The following is a 19047-nucleotide window of genomic DNA, read 5'->3' on the forward strand; positions in this document are numbered from 1 at the left end:
ATGAAGTAGGTTGGAGAGTAACTGTGAGGGAAAAAGTCCAAGATAATCTTTGCAAATGAAACAGAATATAGCACATATTCATTGAAGAGTATTGTCATATGCATAGCTCAGGTCAATGTGGTAGGTGCACAAGAAAAGTAGATTCTGCCTTCACAAGGCTAAAGACTAAGGGTTCCTAGGGCATCTTGTGAAGATGCAATTCTCCAGTTTCTGTGACAAGATTTCTGCAATAGGCCAGTTCATCATGATAAACCGCCACTACAAATACTTCTAGAACTGGTATTTATTAAATGCCAAACAAAAATATATATCATAATTCATTTGTGTGTGTATATGTATACATACAGACATGGCCAAAAGTTTTGGTACCCTTGAAATTGTTCCAGAAAATGAAGCATTTCTCCCAGAAAATGATTACAATTACACATGTTTTGTTATACACATGTTTGTTTCCTTTTTGTGTTTTGGAACAACACAAAAAAACTGAGAAAGGAAAATTCAACATCATTTCACACACAACCCCAAAAATGGGCCTGACAAAATTGTTGGCACCCTCAACTTAATATTTGGAATAAATAACTGCAATCAATCGCTTCCTAGAACCATCAACCAGCTTTTTACACCTCTGAACTTCAGCTACTCACAGATCCGTCAAGCTTTCCTGCTATGTTCCTAGCAGGTCCCAACACTGAAAAACACTAATCCTTAATGCAGGGTTTTTAAAGGACCTGTGGCAAGAGCCACTAGAAAACCCGGGTTGGAGGGAGGAGGCTGCCCCACTGCCTTCCTGTAGCCTCCTCCAAGAAATGAAGGCCCTGCTGGGTTTTACTAATCTGCCTTAGCCAGATAGCCTGACAAGGTCAATGCTCACCTTCATTCCTGCATTGCAGCCGCAGGTGTGTCTGTGACTGCAATGCACTTCAATGGGTTTAATAGGTCTCTGTACACATTCTGGGGGATATATACCGTCCCTCGTATACGATCCCCGTCACTGCCTCACAAACGGCATTTAGATCCAGACTCATTACTGGCCACTTCAGAACTCTCCAGCACTTTGTTTCCTTCCATTTTTGGCTGCTTCTTGAAGTATGTTTTGGGTCATTGTCCTGCTGAAGGACCCATGACCTAGGATGCAAACCCAGCTTTCTGACACTGGGCACTACATTACCACCCAAAATCCTTTGGTAATCTTCAGATTTCATTATGCCTGTAACACAGCCAAGGCACCCAGTGCCAGAGGCCGCAAAACAACCCCAAAACATCTTTGAACCTCCACCATATTTGACTGTAGGTACTGTGTTCTTTTCTTTGTAGACCTCATTCCATTTTTGGTAAATAGTAGAATGATGTGCTTTACCAAAAAGCTCTATATTGGTCTCATCTGTCCAGAAGACGTTTTCCCAGAGAGCTTTTGGCTTACTCGCATACATTTTGGCAAACTGCAGTCTAGCTTTTTATGTCTGTGTCAGCAGTGGGGTCCTCCTGGGTCTCCTGCCATAGCATTTCATTTAATTCAAATGTTGACGGAGAGTTCGCGCTGACACTGATGCACCCTGAGCCTGCAGGATAGCTTGAATTTGTTTGAAACTTGATTGGGCTGCTTATCTACCATCTGGACTATCCTGTATTGCAACCTTTAATCAATTTTTCTCTGCCATCCACGTCCAGAGAGATTAGCTACAGTGCCATGGGTTGTAAACTTCTTGATTATGTTGCACACTTTTGGATAAAGGAACATCAAGATCTCTGGAGATTGTCTTGTAACCTTGAGATTGTTGATGTTTTTCAACAATTTTGGATGTCAAGTCCTCAGACAGTTCTCTTCTCCTCTTTCTGTTCTCCATGCTTAGTGTGGCACACACAGACACATAATGCAAAGATTGGGTCAATTTCTCCCCTTTTTATCTGGTTTCAGATGTGATTTTCATATTGCTCACACCTGTTACTTCTCACAGGTGAGTTTGAGCGAGCATCACATGCTTGAAACAAAGTTGTTTACCCACAATTTGGGAAAGGTGCCAACAATCTTGTCCTGCCCATTTTGGGGGTTTTTGTATGAAATTATGTTCAATTTGCCTTTTTTTTCTCCGTTTTTTTGTGTTGTTCCAATACACACAAAGGAAATAAACGTGTATAACAAAACATATGTGATTGCAAGAATTTTCTGGGGAGAGATGCTTCATTTTCTGGAACAATTTCAAGGGTGCCAACACATTCCGGCTATGACTGCATGTATGTGTGTATAAATAAATTATATATATATATGTATGTGTGTGTGTGTGTACTTAGGAAGCAACACTGATTGACAATCAATTTCACATGCTGTTGTGCAAATGGAATAGACAAAAGATATAAATTATTGGCAATTATCAAGACGCCCTCAATAAATGAGTGGTTCTGCAGGTGGGGACCACAGACCACATCTCAGTACCAATGCTTTCTGGCTGATGTTTTGGTCACTTTTGAATGTTGGTTGTGCTTTCACACTCGTGGTAGCATGAGACGGACTCTACAACCCACAGAAGTTGCTCAGGTAGTGCCACTCTTCCAGGATGGCACATCAATGCGAGCTGTGGCAAGAAGGTTTGCTGTGTCTGTCAGCGTAGTGTCCAGAGGCTGGAGGCGCTACCAGGAGACAGACCAGTACACCAGGAGACGTGGAGGGGGCCGTAGGAGGGCAAGAACCCAGCAGCAGGACCCCTACCTCCGCCTTTATGTAAGGAGCAACAGGAGGAGCACTGCAGAGCCCTGCAAAATGACCTCCAGCAGGCCACGAATGTGCATGTGTCTGCACAAACGGTTAGAAACCGACTCCATGAGGGTGGTATGAGGTCCTGACGTCCACAGATGGGGGTTGTGCTCACAGCCCAACACCGTGCAGGACGCTTGGCATTTGCCACAGAACACCAGGATTGGCAAAGTCGCCATTGGTGCCCTGTGCTCTTCACAGATGAAAGCAGGTTCACACTGAGCTCATGTGACAGACGTGACAGAGTCTGGAGACGCCATGGAGAGCGATCTGCTGCCTGCAACATCCTTCAGCATGACCGGTTTGGCAGTGGGTCAGTAATAGTGTGGGGTGGCAGTTCTTTTGGAGGGCCTCACAGCCCTCCATGTGCTCGCCAGAGGTAGCCTGACTGCCATTCGGTACCGAGATGAGATCCTCAGACCCCTTGTGAGACCATATGCTGGTGCGGTTGGCCCTGGGTTCCTCCTAATGCAGGACAATGCCAGACCTCATGTGGCTGGAGTGTGTCAGCAGTTCCTTCAAGATGAAGGCATTGTAGTTATGGACTGGCCCCCCCGTTCCCCAGACCTAAATCTGATTGAGCACATCTGGGACATCATGTCTCTCTCCATCCACCAACATCACGTTGCACCACAGACTGTCCAGGAGTTGGGGGATGCTTTAGTCCAGGTCTGGGAGGAGATCCCACAGGAGGCCATCCGCAACCTCATCAGGAGCATGCCCAGGCGTTGTAGGGAGGTCATACAGGCACATGGAGACCACACACAATACTGAGCCTCATTTTGACTTGTTTTAAGGACATAACATCAAAGTTGGATCAGCCTGTAGTGTGTTTTTCCACTTTAATTTTGCAGGTGACTCCAAATCCAGGCCTCCATTGGTTAATACATTTGATTTCCATTGATGATTTTTATGTAATTTTTGTTTTCAGCACATTCAGCTTTGTACTGAACAAAGTATTCAATGAGAATATTTCATTCATTCAGATCTAGGATGTGTTATTTGAGTGTTCCCTTTATTTTTTTGAGCAGTGTATATATAATATATATGTATGCTGTGAGTACTTGGAAGATGTACTCTTACTTGTATATACTAAATACATGCTTCAGGTGGTCGCTCACAGCATGTCCATGAGGAATTTGATGTCACAATGTTTTTTCTTAACATTTTACACCAAATAACATCTTATCTGACACATCCTTGCTATTGTAGTCCTTCCAACTTTAGCCTTTGTACCTTGATGTTTCAGTTGTGTGCTTCCTGTGGTAATTGTTAGGTGTTCTGTGTGAAAGATAAAAGCTGAGATCAAAGGCTCTGTTCTTTATCTGCATCCACATCTGGTCCTGCCTTTATCTCTCGGCCGGTATCCTCTAATACTGACCAGGCCAATAATTATAGTAGCTTTTTCATCGCCTGTCACCTGGAATTTCCTAAACAGACTCTTTTCTCTTTCATCAAATTTGTGCACACCATACTTTGCTGGTAATGATCTCAATTTGGGCTTTTCTCTTTTTCAATCTGCAGAGAAACAGTGGTTGGAGGTGAGGGGCGGGTGATGAGAATTCAGGTGTAAAGAGGCTGTCCCTTGAACAACCTTTATCACTTATCCACATGATAGATGATAAATGTATGATTGCTGGGGGTCTGGCTGCTGAGACCCCAAACAATTTTAAAGCCCGCCCATTCACTTTAAATAGAGGTAGCCTGACTGCCATTAGGTACCGAGATGAGATCCTCAGACCCCTTGTGAGACCATATGCTGGTGCGGTTGGCCCTGGGTTCCTCCTAATGCAGGACAATGCCAGATCTCATGTGGCTGGAGTGTCAGCAGTTCCTTCAAGATGAAGGCATTGAAGCTATGGAATGGCCCGCCCGTTCCCCAGACCTGAATCCGATTGAGCACATCTGGGACATCATGTCTCGCTCCATCCACCAACGTCGCGTTGCACCACAGACTGTCCAGGAGTTGGCAGATGCTTTAGTCCAGGTCTGGGAGGAGACCCCCACAGGAGACCATCCGCAACCTCATCAGGAGCATGCCTAGGCGTTGTAGGGAGGTCATACAGGCACTTGGAGGCCACACACAATACTGAGCCTCATTTTGACTTGTTTTAAAGACATTACATCAAAGTTGGATCAGCCTGTAGTGTGTTTTTCCACTTTAATTTTGGGGGTGACTCCAAATCCAGGCCTCCATTGGTTAATAAATTTGATTTCCATTGATGATTTTTGTGTGATTTTGTTGTCAGCACATTCAACTTTGTACAGAACAAAGTATTCAATGAGAATATTTCATTCAGATCTAGGATGTGTTATTTGAGTGTTCCCTTTATTTTTTTGAGCAGTGTATATAATGGGTGTTATATCCTATGCAATGACCATGCCAGATGACTATAACAAACTTACCATATGATAACACCAAAATCATGAAATATGTAGGAAAACTGTAAGTACTGCAAAACATCAGTGTATTTTAATCACCGTTGTACTTCTGGAAGTACGTATGCAGATCTAGGTTGTAGTACCACCCGGGTACTTCCAAGCTTCCACAAAGATTATTATTTATTATTATAGCGCCATTTATTCTATAGCACTTTACATATGAAAGGGATATACCTATAAAAATAATTACAATAATCTTGAACAAAACGTTATGGCGACTGGTACAGGAGGACCCTGCCCCTAAGGGCTCACAGACTACAAGGAATGGGTGAGGATACAGTAGGTGAGGGTAGAGCTGGTCGTGCAGCGGTATGGTGGAGCGAGGGTTACTGCAGGTTGTAGGCTTGTCGCAAGAGGTGGGTCTTCAGATTTCTTTTGAAGGTTTCCACTGTAGGCGAGAGTGAGATATGTAGAGATACAGAGTTCCAGAGTAGGGGGGATGCACGGGAGAAGTCTTGTATGCGATTGTGGGAATAGGAGGTAAGAGGGGAGTAGAGAAGGAGATCTTGTGAGGATCGGAGGTTGCGTACAGGTAAGTACCGGGAGGCTAGGTCACAGATGTATGGAGGAGACAGGTTGTGGATGGCTTTATATGCCTTGGTTAGGGTTTTGAACTGGAGTCTCTGGGAAATGGGGAGCCAGTGAAGGGATTCTCAGAGAGGAGACGCTGGTGAATAGCGAGGGGACAGGTGGCTTAGTCGGGCAGCAGAGTTTAGGATAGATTGGAGGGGTGCGAGAGTGTTGGAAGGGATGCCACAGAGTAGAAGGTTGCAGTCGCCGAGAAGGAAGAGGACGAGGGCATGCACTAGTGTTTTTTCAGATTCGTGGTTGAGGAATGTGCGGATCTGGGAGATGTTTTTGAGTTGGAGTCGGCAGGAAGTGGAAAATGGCTTGAATGATATGATATTGAGGAAGCATATAAGGAAACAATCGCTCTGGAGGAGGACTCTGTATTACATGATCACCCATTATACTACACTTTTTATACCCACAATAAAGAATAGCTCTGGTAAATTCAATTTGACTGGTGACTTAAATTCAATTGTATAGCTTGTCCTCTATGATCGTGGGAGAGTTTGTCCAAAGACGTTTCACATTTTCTTTGAAGTTTTAGAAATTCTTTTAAACGCAGTGAATTTTGTAAGGTCCATAATATATGGACCCCGGATTTCACATTTTGAACTTGGAGTTGATAAAGCTAATAAGCAAAACACAGCACAGCGGAAACGATAAGAAGCAGACTTCTGTCTCATGCCAGATCTACAGAACAGCTGCACAAACATTTTCTGACTATGAAACTTTGTTTTGACATTTTTGTAAACTCTGAATGTGTGAGACATTGATAAAAAAAGACAAAACTATGCAAGAGCTAAAGGAACAGGAAAAGAATTATGTGCTGTCCACTTTAGAACTGTGCTTCATGACATCTACCTTAAATCCAAACACCCTGCAGTATGGACGTCATAGAGGAGGGACCATAAATTCTCTATTTAGAGTTCATCCTTTAGCAGACCTCTACCTGCTAATGTCTCACAAGGTGCTAATTCTCTGACAATGACATGGTGGCATTTTCTTTTGAAAGATATCAAAGATTGCTGAAATGTAGGTGGCCTAGATTTTGGAGTTATACAGTAACGACGCATTGAATGGCTTAAAAGTCTCTTTACGCTGTCCTGACTCTCTCTACAAAGAGAATCGTTACCTCTTAAACCTCCTGTCAGAGGCTTCTCATCCAGCCTAGTTAGACCTCCTGCTTTGAACTGATAATGTGCATAGACTGGGAAACACGCGACTGCAAATGGAGTATCTGGTTTGGCTTCTTACCCAAAGTCTTGTGACAAGGCACTTTAAAGGGTCCATATTGACTTTTACACCTACATCAATAGGTGGCACTAGATTTCCTGTCTTCCACGCTGAAGAAGATATTAACATATTTTATTATGCTTTGCTTATATTGCACCATCATATACTACAGCGTTTTATAGACATTATCATCACTGTCCCCATTGGGGCTCACAATCTAAATATATGGGTTACACAATGCAATTTAATGGTCAAAACCTAATAATTGCCAAGTATTTAAGTACCAAATATGCAACAGCATTAACAAATTCTAGGTACATCAGGTTAGGAGACAGAACCATTATAAATGACATTTGTCAATCTACTCCAACAAGAGTTCCCACTACCATTTAAGCCCTTCATCTTTGTAGGCCAAGTCATAGATGACTAAAATACTTTGCACTGGTTAGAAAGGGTCTGTATTGATCATCATTTATATTTAGTCTCTTAGTTTCTATTTCAATCAAAGATTCTCAAGTTTTTTGTATTTAGATTTTTTATATCTTATACAAAACACTTTAAAGTAATGCAAAAGCAAATTGTCATAAAATAATCTCAACCGAACTCAAGCCCAGGATCCCTCTACCCATCTGCAACCTAGAGAGGGAGAAAAAGGAAAAAAGAACACATTATATGAATATAGTCCAAAGATCCATTATGTTACATGTGATAGGATTACATTTATAAAAGAGGTTGCTCCTTATCATAGAAATAGATTTGTTCAAGAATCTGCAACCAAAAATCAAGCAAGTGTTTATATGATGAGATACATTTTTAAACAATTTGTCTGGTAGAAAATATGACTATTTTATCTCATTTTGTCTGGTGATATTAGATTTGTCCCCGGCATCTCTTAGTATGCAAACTGTTGGTTCAAATAGTTCCTCAACCTCAATTTTAAAGGGAAACATTCATGTCCCCAAATGCTATTAACCTGCAGATATGGGATTAATGGCGTTCTAAAGCTGTGCAGCCGATATACTGAAAGCCTGGCTACTGGGAAGAAATTAACTCTATTCCTCCCGACAGCCTCCTGCTTTCAGTCATAGAGGCGTATCTGGCATGGCTTCAGTCACCGCTTACTACATAGTGAGCCCTGTGTAAGCGTGCCCGGCACTGACTGATAGCCGACTCCTTTTTTTTTTTTAAATCAGATATTTTTTATTAAAAAACTTTTTATAACATTATACATAAACAGTGAGGCATCACTAAACTAGCAGTGCCTCTCAAGACCCACCCGTTCCCCTTCCCCCCACCCATAACAGCCCCAAGAACCATATGGCAAAAGCAAATTTTTGTTACAGACCGTATACCATCATATAGCTTATCCGACTGTTAAAGCATTAATAATTTGATCCATGGGTACAGAGCTTAATATCTGATGATCAGTAATTAGTTATACAGAACATGAGAGACCACAACATTTCAAACTCAAGTGATATTTAAAATAGACATAATATGATAACCATGAAACATATTCCATTTACCCCAGATTTTATCAAATTTACGTATAGCCTTCCGCTTTTTGTACACTCCCTCTTCTAATCTCAATAAAAGACGCAATCTATCCAAGAATTCCTGGAGCCTGAGAGGGGAGGGATCCAACCAATGTGCGGCTATAAGCTTTCTGACCTGGTATAGAGTCCTCTTAACAGCTATTAGTTCATCCTCTTCACATCCTATTATTTCTACAAGGCCTAATACACATACTTTAGGATGTAGGGGTAAATTACACTCAAACACATCATTAATGTATTGCACACACTCATTCCAGAATACAGCGACCTTTCTACACGTCCACATCATATGCATAAGATCTGCTCCTTCCTCTCCACATTTCGGACACATACTGTCATTCCTTACCCCAATGCGCTGTAGAAATTTGGGGGTTCTATATACCCTATGTAATAAGTACAACTGTGAAAGTCTATGTGCCTCACATGTAGATAGTATCGGAACGCTCCCCACCACATCTTCCCATTCTTTCGAGGTTATAGTACCAATGTCGCGTTCCCACCTCTCCTTAACATTTAAGGGTCTGTCCCACTGAAATTGCTGCATAAGTATCCCGTAAATTCTGGAAATCAATCCCTTCCCACCTCTATGGCATAATAATGTGTTAAACAGTAGATGATGTTGGATTTTACTTTGCATATGTCGCGGCTGTACAAACCATGCATGCCTCAATTGGAGATAAAAGTAAAAACTAGTTTGTGGAATACAATATTCTTCTTTTATCTGTTGGAACGATTTAAATATTTCCCCCTCTAATATTTGCGCCACATTAGTTATTCCCAATTTTTCCCATATTCCGAATCCTTTCAATTTATGGATCTCTGGAAGGCCCGCATTATGCCACAACGGGGTAAACGGGGTAAAGCCTTTTATTCCCAACAACAATTTGATTTTCTGCCACGTTTTCCCCATAAGTGTTAGGGTCGGGAGGTGTCGCCTAGCATCCCACCCCGAGGTTCCTGTTTCTAGAAAGGAGGTAATTGGCAGATTGTGTGAGAGTAGACGTATCAGTTTATCTAGGTTCCCCTGGATTAACCAGAGCTGTTGCATTTGAGAAGCTAGAAAATATATCCATGGATTAGGTGCGGCTAGTCCCCCCTGATCTTTGGGCCTTTGAAGTGTATCCAAACTGATTCTGGCCACCCCTTTTTTCCAGATCAATTCCCGAAACAGTGCCTGAAATTTATAAAATATTCTCATGGGGATCCAAACCGGTGAATTATGAAGGATATATAATAATTGGGGCATTAACACCATTTTAATTGTTAGTTCGACCTACCATTGATAGGGGAAGTTTGCTCCAAGTATTGGCCTTTTGTTGAAATTTAGTAAGCAGTTCAAGTAAATTTAAAGGAATATAATCTCCGATAGATGTGGTCACTCTAACTCCGAGATATTTAAATTCTCGCACCACCTTCAAGAAAGTACTCCCTACCCTAGTATTCTGAGACAAACCATCAACCGGCATAAGAACTGATTTGTCCCAATTAATCCGTAAGCCAGAATGATCTCCAAACTCCCTTATTAAATTCATAGCTGTCATCAGAGATTGCTCCGTGTCACCCAAAAACAACAGAAGGTCGTCAGCGTATAGGGCCACCCGCTCCTCCAGTGTTTTGTAGCGGAAACCCTGAATTTCACTGCTGGAACGAAGCTTAACAGCCAATGGCTCCATAGCCAGGGCGAACAGTAGGGGAGACAACGGGCAGCCCTGACGCGTGCCCCTGCCCATTTCAATGCTACCAGAAAGATTACCATTAATTCTAATCCGAGCTACCGGATTGTTATATAGAAGCTGTACCCAGGCCCGAAATCCAGTACCGAACCCCATTTTTCGCAAAACAGCCCATAAATACTCCCATTCGACACTATCAAAAGCCTTAGCGGCATCAAGTGATAGTACTGCCCTACCACCTGCATTTTGTGACTGCATTTGTAGATTAAGAAAAAGCCGACGCAAGTTAATTACCGTCGACTTGGCCGGTATAAACCCAGTCTGGTCTTCTGCAACCAATCTGGTAGCCAAGACCTTAGCTAAAATTTTTACATTTACCGAGAGTAAAGATATTGGCCTATATGATTCGGGGTTTAGTGCGTCCTTTCCAGGTTTTGGCAAAAGAACTGTTAGCCTCCCTCATTGAAGCCGGCAAGCCCCCCCCCCCCTCCCTCGCTTCTTTAAACACTTCCAGTAACCTGGGAAGTAAAACCCCCCCCAGCCTCCTTATAAATTTCCGCGGGGTCCCATCAGCACCAGGGGCTTTGTTATTTTGAAAATCTTTTAAAGCTTCCTGCATCTCCTCCAGGGTGATTGGTGCATCTAATTGTTCTCTTTGGCTATCTGTTAAGCATGGTATTTGCATATTATGAAGGTATAGATCTATGTCCCTTTGCGCCTTAGTCAGTTTGGACGCATATAATTGTCTATAGAACTGAAAAAATTCTTCCATTATAGCCTTTGAATCAGTAATTACCGCACCCTTAGTATCCCTGATAGCTGCAATCATAGGAGCCCCAGTCTGGGCCTTAGCTATAGTGGCCAGCAAGTGTCCTGCACTCTCTCCCTCCACATAAAATTGCTGTTTAAGAAAAAAACGTTTATGTTCTGCTTGTTTCAATATATGGTCATTTAGTGTGGCCTGTGCCCGAGTCCAGTGTTCCCTATTCTCTATGATTGGAGACCCAACATACCTCTGTTCCAATATGTCTACTTCCCTCCGCAACTCCTGAGTACGAGCCCTATTTTTGGATTTGATCATGGAAATTTCCTTAACCAGGATCCCCCTTAAGAACGCCTTCATGGCTTCCCATACCGTATTTAAAGGAGCAGAGCCTATATTGTCTTTAAAGAAATGCTCCAATTTACCTGCTAAATCTAACTGTTCCCCGAATACGTCCAGCCAGTAGGGATTAAACCGCCACAGTGCCCTTCTGTTTATGGTGCCAGGATCGACCCCCAGAACAACCAATAATGGGGAATGATCAGATAACATTCTCGTGCAGTATTCTACTGTAGTAACTAGAGGGACTAGATGACTATTTCCCAGAGCCAGGTCAATTCTGGACAGAGAGGAATAGGATGCTGAATAACACAAATACTGCTTAACATTTGGGAAACGAACCCGCCACACATCTACCAGACTGATTTCCTGCAGGACCCTTGCCAACGATGTCTCTTGAGCTGCCCCTCCCCCCACATTACCCCTATACTTATCAAGCTCAGCATGTAGATACATATTAAAATCACCCATAACTAAAAGGGGTATGGTAGCAAATTCCGTTATTCATGGGAATATTTGGCGCAAAGTCTGTATAGAGAAAGGTGGAGGAATATATAGATCAATTAGGCAAATTCTAAGCCCAGCCACTCTGCACACTAGACATACTTACCTACCCTCCCTGTCACAAATACTTCTCTCACATTCAAAGGGTAAATTCGGATGAATCAATATACTAACCCCCCTAGAGTAAGTACTATGTGTAGAATGATATGCTGGCCCCCTCCAAAGCTTGCTCAGTGCCGCAGCGGCCTCCGTATTGCAATGCGTCTCTTGCAGACAGATTATCGACTCCCGATATTCCTTAAGATATTTAAGTGCCGCAAATCTTTTGTTGTGATCTCCCATACCTCTAACATTCCAGGATACTACATTAATCTGCTTAACCATGTTTTAACGATTGAAAATGAACTGTCACATGCCCCCCTCTGTACACACTCGTGTGTCTGATCATCAAGATTATGGTATTGTAATAATACACAGTCTGCACCAAACAAAGTAAGTTCTGTTCTTTTACCCCCCATCGCTACCTCATTTAACATCCCCCCCCTTAATCAAATGAATACCAACAGCCGTACTATGTAGAGTCTGGTGTTTAGCCTCTTGCAGCCTAGTAGGCCTTAAGCACACGAGGCGCCGCAACATGAGTTGCATCAGAGACTCCCTCATTTCCCCCCCACACAACGTTCCCAGAACATTCAAACAGCAGAATGTCTTAACCCTGCCTATACATTGTAGGTGAAACCAGCACCTCAACAACCATATAAGTATATTGGCCTGCCCGAGGTATATATGAGAGCCAGGTTATAAGCAGTATACAAAAACTGAAAAATAATCATCATAACATTTATAAACAGAGATTCATTAGCCAACAGAGGAGTATTATCCACTAGAATTCAAATTTTTTGAATTATTATATTATATTCTGTCAAGAATCTTCTCAAAATTGGTGTCAGCCCGCCCGGATTTGTCTCTCTTTTAAGTCCAGCCACTTTGCAGCCTCCTTTGGTGAATCAAAGAAATGAGTTTCACCCAGTGCTGTGACCCGCAGCCGTGCAGGATATAGCATTGCATAGGGTACTTGAAGTGCTCTCAATCTGCGCTTGATATCTTGAAATTGGGCGCGTCTCCTTTGAACCTCCACCGAAAAATCAGGATAGAAGGACACTCTCGCCCCCTCTATACATAAGTCATTAGCCGACCGCGCCAATTGTAGGATTTTATCTCTGTCACGAAAATGCAGCATTTTGATTAAAACTGTACGTGGCAGTGCCCCAGGCGGTGGAGGTCTGGTGGGGACCCTGTGTGCCCTCTCAATAGCGAACATTTTAGAGAATTTATCTTTTCCAAAGGATTGCCGCAGCCATTTCTCAAAAAAGTCCATCACCTCTCTGCCCTCTGCTTTCTCAGGCACACCCACAATACGCACGTTATTTCTTCTTAGGCGATTTTCAAAATCATCCGTTTTATTGAGTAAATAGTTGATAGTCAGTAGCTGTTTTAAGTGTTTTAGTCATAGTAGACACAGTATCCTCCAAATCCCCCACTCTGCCTTCTGTTTCAGTGAGGCGCTCCCTCATTTTCTGCATGTCATGGCGTATATGAGATATGTCCACTTTCACAGACCCTATGTGTTCAGTGAGATCTGCTTTACTATGTGAGATGGCCAGCAGCACATCCTTTAAAGTAGGCTCATCATCCTCTGCCAGTGAGTCAGCACCACTGGTAACCTGAGCCTCTCTGCTGGGGGTAGTTGTTGTTTTAGCAGCCTGCACATTCCTCTCATGTGCCTCCCCCGCTGCCTTCTCCACATCCCCCTCAGTTACCGTGCTTTTTAATGACTGCACGTTCCGGTCAGGTGTAAGCTCCTCAGCTCCTCCGCCATGCGCATATTTGGAGAGCCTGTTCACCACCTCCATGCGCTTCTCCCGCTGCCTTGGAGTTTCAGTTCCCACCTCAGAGGCCACGGCACCATTTTGGCCCTCATGCTGTGATGAGCCAGCCGCCTGCCTCTGCTTGCTATCTCGCCGGGTCATCTCGTTCTGCACCACCGACTGCTCCCCCGCACTCCTGAGACCCCAGGCCACCTGGTGAGATCTTTTAGAAGCAATGATTCCCTCGGGCAGGAAGGATTACAGGACAGGGTTATAGGAGCTCTTCTGCCTCACTTCTACTCACATGCCCGGCCAGGCCACGCCCCAAGGAAGAACGATAGCCGACTCTTTACTAATGCACTGCTGAGACAGCTGTCAGTCAATGCAGGGACATGGTTACAGTCGCCGCTCACTGTACACTGAGTGGTATCTGGGGCCAATTATTTAAATACACAGTTACGCACTAGGATCATATTGACATCTGTATTGGAAAAAACTTTAGTAGAAAAGAAAGATCTCATTAAATAGGCTTAACCATTTTGCCTATCTATATACAATGTTTATTTCCACGATCCCATCAAACATCACCATTTTACGCTGAAGGGGGTTATTTGGCTTCATAGCATAGACCACCAACACTCAGTCAGCAGGGGGCTGACTTTTAGCACCCTTGCTTGTCAAACTTTTGAATGGGCCATAATATATGTTGTGGTCTAATGTTTGCGCTTATCAGTTTTTATATACCAAACCAACAATTGTAGCCAATATGCAAAGTCTGCAGATAAGAATCCCATTTCTTTTATTTCCACACCACAGTAATTAATCTTTGTGTGTTGGTCCATCATGAATTTACTATTTTAGTCTTAAGGATTTGTTGGTCAGGAGAATGAGGGATGTTTCCAAACCGTTCTGAACCTAGTGGGTGTACTACTACAATCATGTGTAAGGTCCTCTTAAGTGGACGCCCTGTCTTAACTCTAATTAAAGTTTTTGTTTTTTTACCTCACTACTTTTTTAGGGTCCAGAACTGATGAATAAATATGTTGGGGAGTCGGAAAGGTCGGTTCGAGAGGTAAGTTCAACATAAAATTTAGTTATAATTTAAAAGTTTAAAATATATTATGATGTGTTTTTTTTTGTTTTTAGTATGATGTTTTGTTCTGTATTATTAAACATATGATAGGTCACATGGCAGTCTTACCATTTTACCAAAGATTGATTTAGTTTATGAAGGCCTGACTGAATAAGTCTGTAAGTCCAATAAGCTAGTTCAGGGATCCCCTTAAAAAAGACCTGTCACAAGGTCCAAAGTAGTTAGCTGTATTTAAATCTGCCACATAGTACCAGATATCTGGGCCTTTTTATTTAGTGCTAATTTTGATCTTTTCCAAGGGGGTGTTGCTCATAGGTAGTCATTAACCCCTTCGCAACCCTGGGATTTTCCGTTTTTACATTTTCGTTTTTTGCTCCCCTTGTTCCCAGAGCCATAGCGTTTTTATTTTTTGGTCAATATGGCCGTGTGAGGGCTTATTTTTTGCGGGACAAGTTGTACTTTTCAACGCCATTACTAGTTTTACCATACCGTGTATGGGAAAATGGGAAAAAAATTCCAAGTGCGGTAAAATTGCAAAAAAAGTGCAAAACCACAGATTTTTTTTTTTTTTTTTTTACCATGTTCACTGAATGCTAAAACTGACCTGCCATTATTATTCTCCGGTCATTATGAGTTTGTAGACACCAAACATGTATAGGTTCTTTTTTATTTAAGTGGTGAAAACAATTTCCAAAGTTTGCTTAAAAAAAAAAAATAAAATAAATGGCGCCATTTTCCAAGACCCTTAGCGTCTCCATTTTTTGGGATCTGGGGCTTGGTGAGGACTTATTTTTTATGCGCCGAGCTGAAGATTTTATTGATACCATTTTGGGGTAGAACCGATGTTTTGATCGCCCGTTATTGCATTTTATTGCAATGTTGCGGCGACCAAAAAAACGTAATTCTGGCGTTTAGAATTTTTTTCTCGTTACGCCGTTTACCCATCGGATTAATTCTTCTTTTATATTGATCGGGCGATTCTGAACGCGGCGATACCAAATATGTGTATGTGGGTTTTTTTTTTTTAATTATTTTATTTTGAATGGGCGAAAGGAGGGTGATTTAAATTTTTTATATTTTTTTTAATTTTTTAAATATTTTTAAAAACATTTTTTTTTAACTTTTTGCTTGCTTCTATAGTCTCCATAGGAAACTAGAAGCAGCACTTGTCTGATTGCCTCTGCTACATAGAGGTGATCAGCAGATCACCTCTGTGTAGCAGAAATGGTCCTGTGCTATGAGCGCCGACCACTAGGTGGCGCTCATAGCGATCAGCTCATGACAACCACTGGAGTCTGCTGGCGACCCAGGGTTGTCATGCCCACCCATCGGTGACCCGCGATCACGTGACTGGGTCACCGATGGGTGGGGTAAGTGACACCCTTCCGGCGCGGCGCTGTTAAATGCTGCTGTCAAAGATTGACAGCGGCATTTAACATGTTAACAGCCGCGGGTGGATCATGATTCCACCCTCGGCTGTTGCGGGCACAAGTAATAATCAGCTGACATGCGCCCGGTTCAGTGCGGTCTCACCGCCGGAGCCCTCACTGAACCGGGGGTTACAGCCTTGTGCGTACAAATACGGCACAGGCTGTAATGGGGTTAAGGAAATAATACAGAACAGCCTAATACACACTCCTTGGTAAAGTTCATAAAACCTAGCACTACATAAAATGGTCCACATCTCTGAAACTGTACCCGCGAATAGCCGAAATAAGAACAAAAACTTCCTACTTTTGACCTGGTGACAGGTTCTCTATAAAGGGAACCTGAAAGCTGTTACATGCTGCCCGTGGATTAGGCACCTTGTATCAGTCTTGCGATGTTCCAGAGAAAAACATAGTTTAATCTGCTTATATCCATTGTGACAAAGTCATTGGCAAAGTGCTGGTGGGGAGGTATGTTTCCTTGAGGGTATTTGCTTCAGTGATTTGAAACCCATAAGATTTGCTCCAGCACACTAAATGGTCAGGCAGCCATTTTAAGGGCTGGGTTTTTGAGAACAACCATAGAGCTGGTGGGAGGTTGTTCACCATATTTCCACCCCAGGGTGGACGTCCTGCTGAGGCATTAGTATCTCAGGGTGTCTGAAGAGGCTAGCTCCAGAGAGGAGATTGTGTTTGTGCTGAAACTGAACCAGTGTTTTGCTAACCCTGAGCGGGCGGATCCCCGCAGGTATATGGACTGTGATATACGTTTTCTTTTGTTTACCTGTTATGCCAAGAAAGGCCTCTTTGTTTTGATGGACTTTACAGTGGTTTATGCTGTGTTTCTACTAAACCACTGAGAAATTTAAAGCAACAGTGTTCCTATGTCTACCTCCGTGTGCAGCTGAGTGAAGCAGATCTACCACACCATCTAATGCGTCGTTGCCTTTAAAAGAATATTCTTGATTTCATTCAGAGACTAAAACCCCATCCTCATAATCCTGCCCACGAAGTGGATGGTTTGTTACATGTGTCAATTTAGGAAATCCCATATATCCTAACCACAGCATTAGCACTAATGTCTCTCCTGTCCTGCACTCCGGGCTGATTGCTCCTAACCACACTGCTACATTGTAACAACTCACATTTATAAGCGAAACATATAATGTTTATGTCACCGACCACAGACTAGGAACTTGTAAATATAGAGGAATTGAAATAATGAGTTGTATAACTTTTCATTGTTCAAGAGAACTTTTTATACATGAGCCTGCAAACCCTCTTTAACTCCTTAGTGCATTTTTTATACATGTATGGCAGTGGTGTAGATAGTGCGAAACGCACTACATGTAGGGGTGGTAGGGGCACAAGAGCTATTCCAGCACCATCTGAAAAGTGTGTCAGCTGTATACTATAGCTGATAATCTGCTTCATCCAGTCTCATCCATTTAATCCTTCTGATGCTGGGGTCTATAGCTACCTCAGCATGTAAGTGGTTAGATGGAGGGGTTCCCTCTTTTACCTCACTGGTTGCCTGCAACACTATGGCAGCATTAATACGATTATCCATGGTAGCCAGGAGCCTATACAAGGCACAGATCTGCCATCTGTATATGGCCTCAAAAAATTTCCCACTTACAAAACACTTTATTATATATATAAAAAAACTGCACATAATTGGCATTGGCACAGTCATGACAAACTGTTCTGTAAAATTGACTTCTCATTTACTCTGCATGTAAACAGCGTAAAAAAATGCCTTAATTTGATCGTGCCCCATTCCGAAACAGCACCAATGACTGTCGTACATTATGTAAAGATCAGAAGCAATGCAGTTTGTCAGATTTGTAATAAGGGGGGGCATCACTTTTCTCGGCTCTTTGTTTCTGTAACCACATATTTGTCTGCATATATTTTGTCTAGAAAAATAAGGAAAGCGAAGTCTGTCCAAATATTTTATTGCGTTATGTTGTTTATATCCCTTAGATATTCAGAAAAGCAAGAGCAGTTTCTCCAGCCGTTCTCTTCTTTGATGAAATAGATGCTTTGGCTGTTGAGAGAGGAAGGTAGGACATTTTTCCTTCACATTTGGGTCTCCCTGATTTTTTTTACTTTGCTATTTAATCTTGAAGCACAATGTAAATTTACAGTAAAATACAGAATGTATTCTACAGTCATATGCTTTAGATTGTACTCTTTTAGAAAGTGACTGATTTAATGTTTTTTAGCCCTTTTGTAGGATCGTAGTAAGTGCAGAATTTGTATAAAATTTGCTCTGAGCTAGCTAAGGGTATGTGCCCACGTAGCGTTTTTCAAGCGTATATGCTACGGAATTTCCGCAGCGTAAACGCTTGTGAAACGCTAGGTAATCCGCCCCCCATGGTCCCCAAGGGGATTCCGCAAGTTTAATGCCCATGCTGCGGGTTTTTCCGCAGCGTTTTTGATGCGCGGAAAAATCCGCTGCATGTCCATTAATTTTGCTTTTCCGCAAGAGGAATTGCCTTTGCAGTGCAATAAAAAACGCACGGCAATTCCACATGTGGAAAACGCGGATAAACGCACGATAAACGCGTGCGGAATTCCGCATGCGTTTTTCCGGGAGAGGACATGCAGAAATGAAGCAGAAATTTTCTGCTTCATTTCCGCAACGTGGGCACATAGCCTCAATCAATAAATCAGTCAAATACATTTTGGTTATAAGCGGAAGTTCAGCGTAGTGGTTTCTGTACGATTACAGAACCACTTATGACTAGCATAGTACTAATGGACTCGTGCAAAGCCAATTCCCCAAGTGCACTGGTGAGTGGGGTCATAAACAGACTCCCATTAC

The 19047-nt window shown here is 42.5% G+C and overlaps 1 protein-coding gene across 2 annotated transcripts in view; it reads left to right on the forward strand.

The window, feature by feature from the left end:
* AFG2A (AFG2 AAA ATPase homolog A) overlaps positions 1–19047 on the forward strand; it is a 521034-nt gene that overhangs the window by 107249 nt on the left and 394738 nt on the right. For both annotated transcript variants that reach the window (XM_073641378.1, XM_073641387.1), the window contains exons 12-13: positions 14716–14769; positions 18204–18283. In XM_073641378.1, the coding sequence (XP_073497479.1) occupies positions 14716–14769; positions 18204–18283 (134 nt within the window). The remainder of the gene's footprint in view (positions 1–14715; positions 14770–18203; positions 18284–19047) is intronic.

The sequence above is a fragment of the Phyllobates terribilis genome, unplaced genomic scaffold, assembly GCF_046119375.1.
Source record: "Phyllobates terribilis strain yellow unplaced genomic scaffold, ASM4611937v1 Scaffold_1__5_contigs__length_1240528914, whole genome shotgun sequence".
NCBI classification, from domain to species: domain Eukaryota; kingdom Metazoa; phylum Chordata; class Amphibia; order Anura; family Dendrobatidae; genus Phyllobates; species Phyllobates terribilis.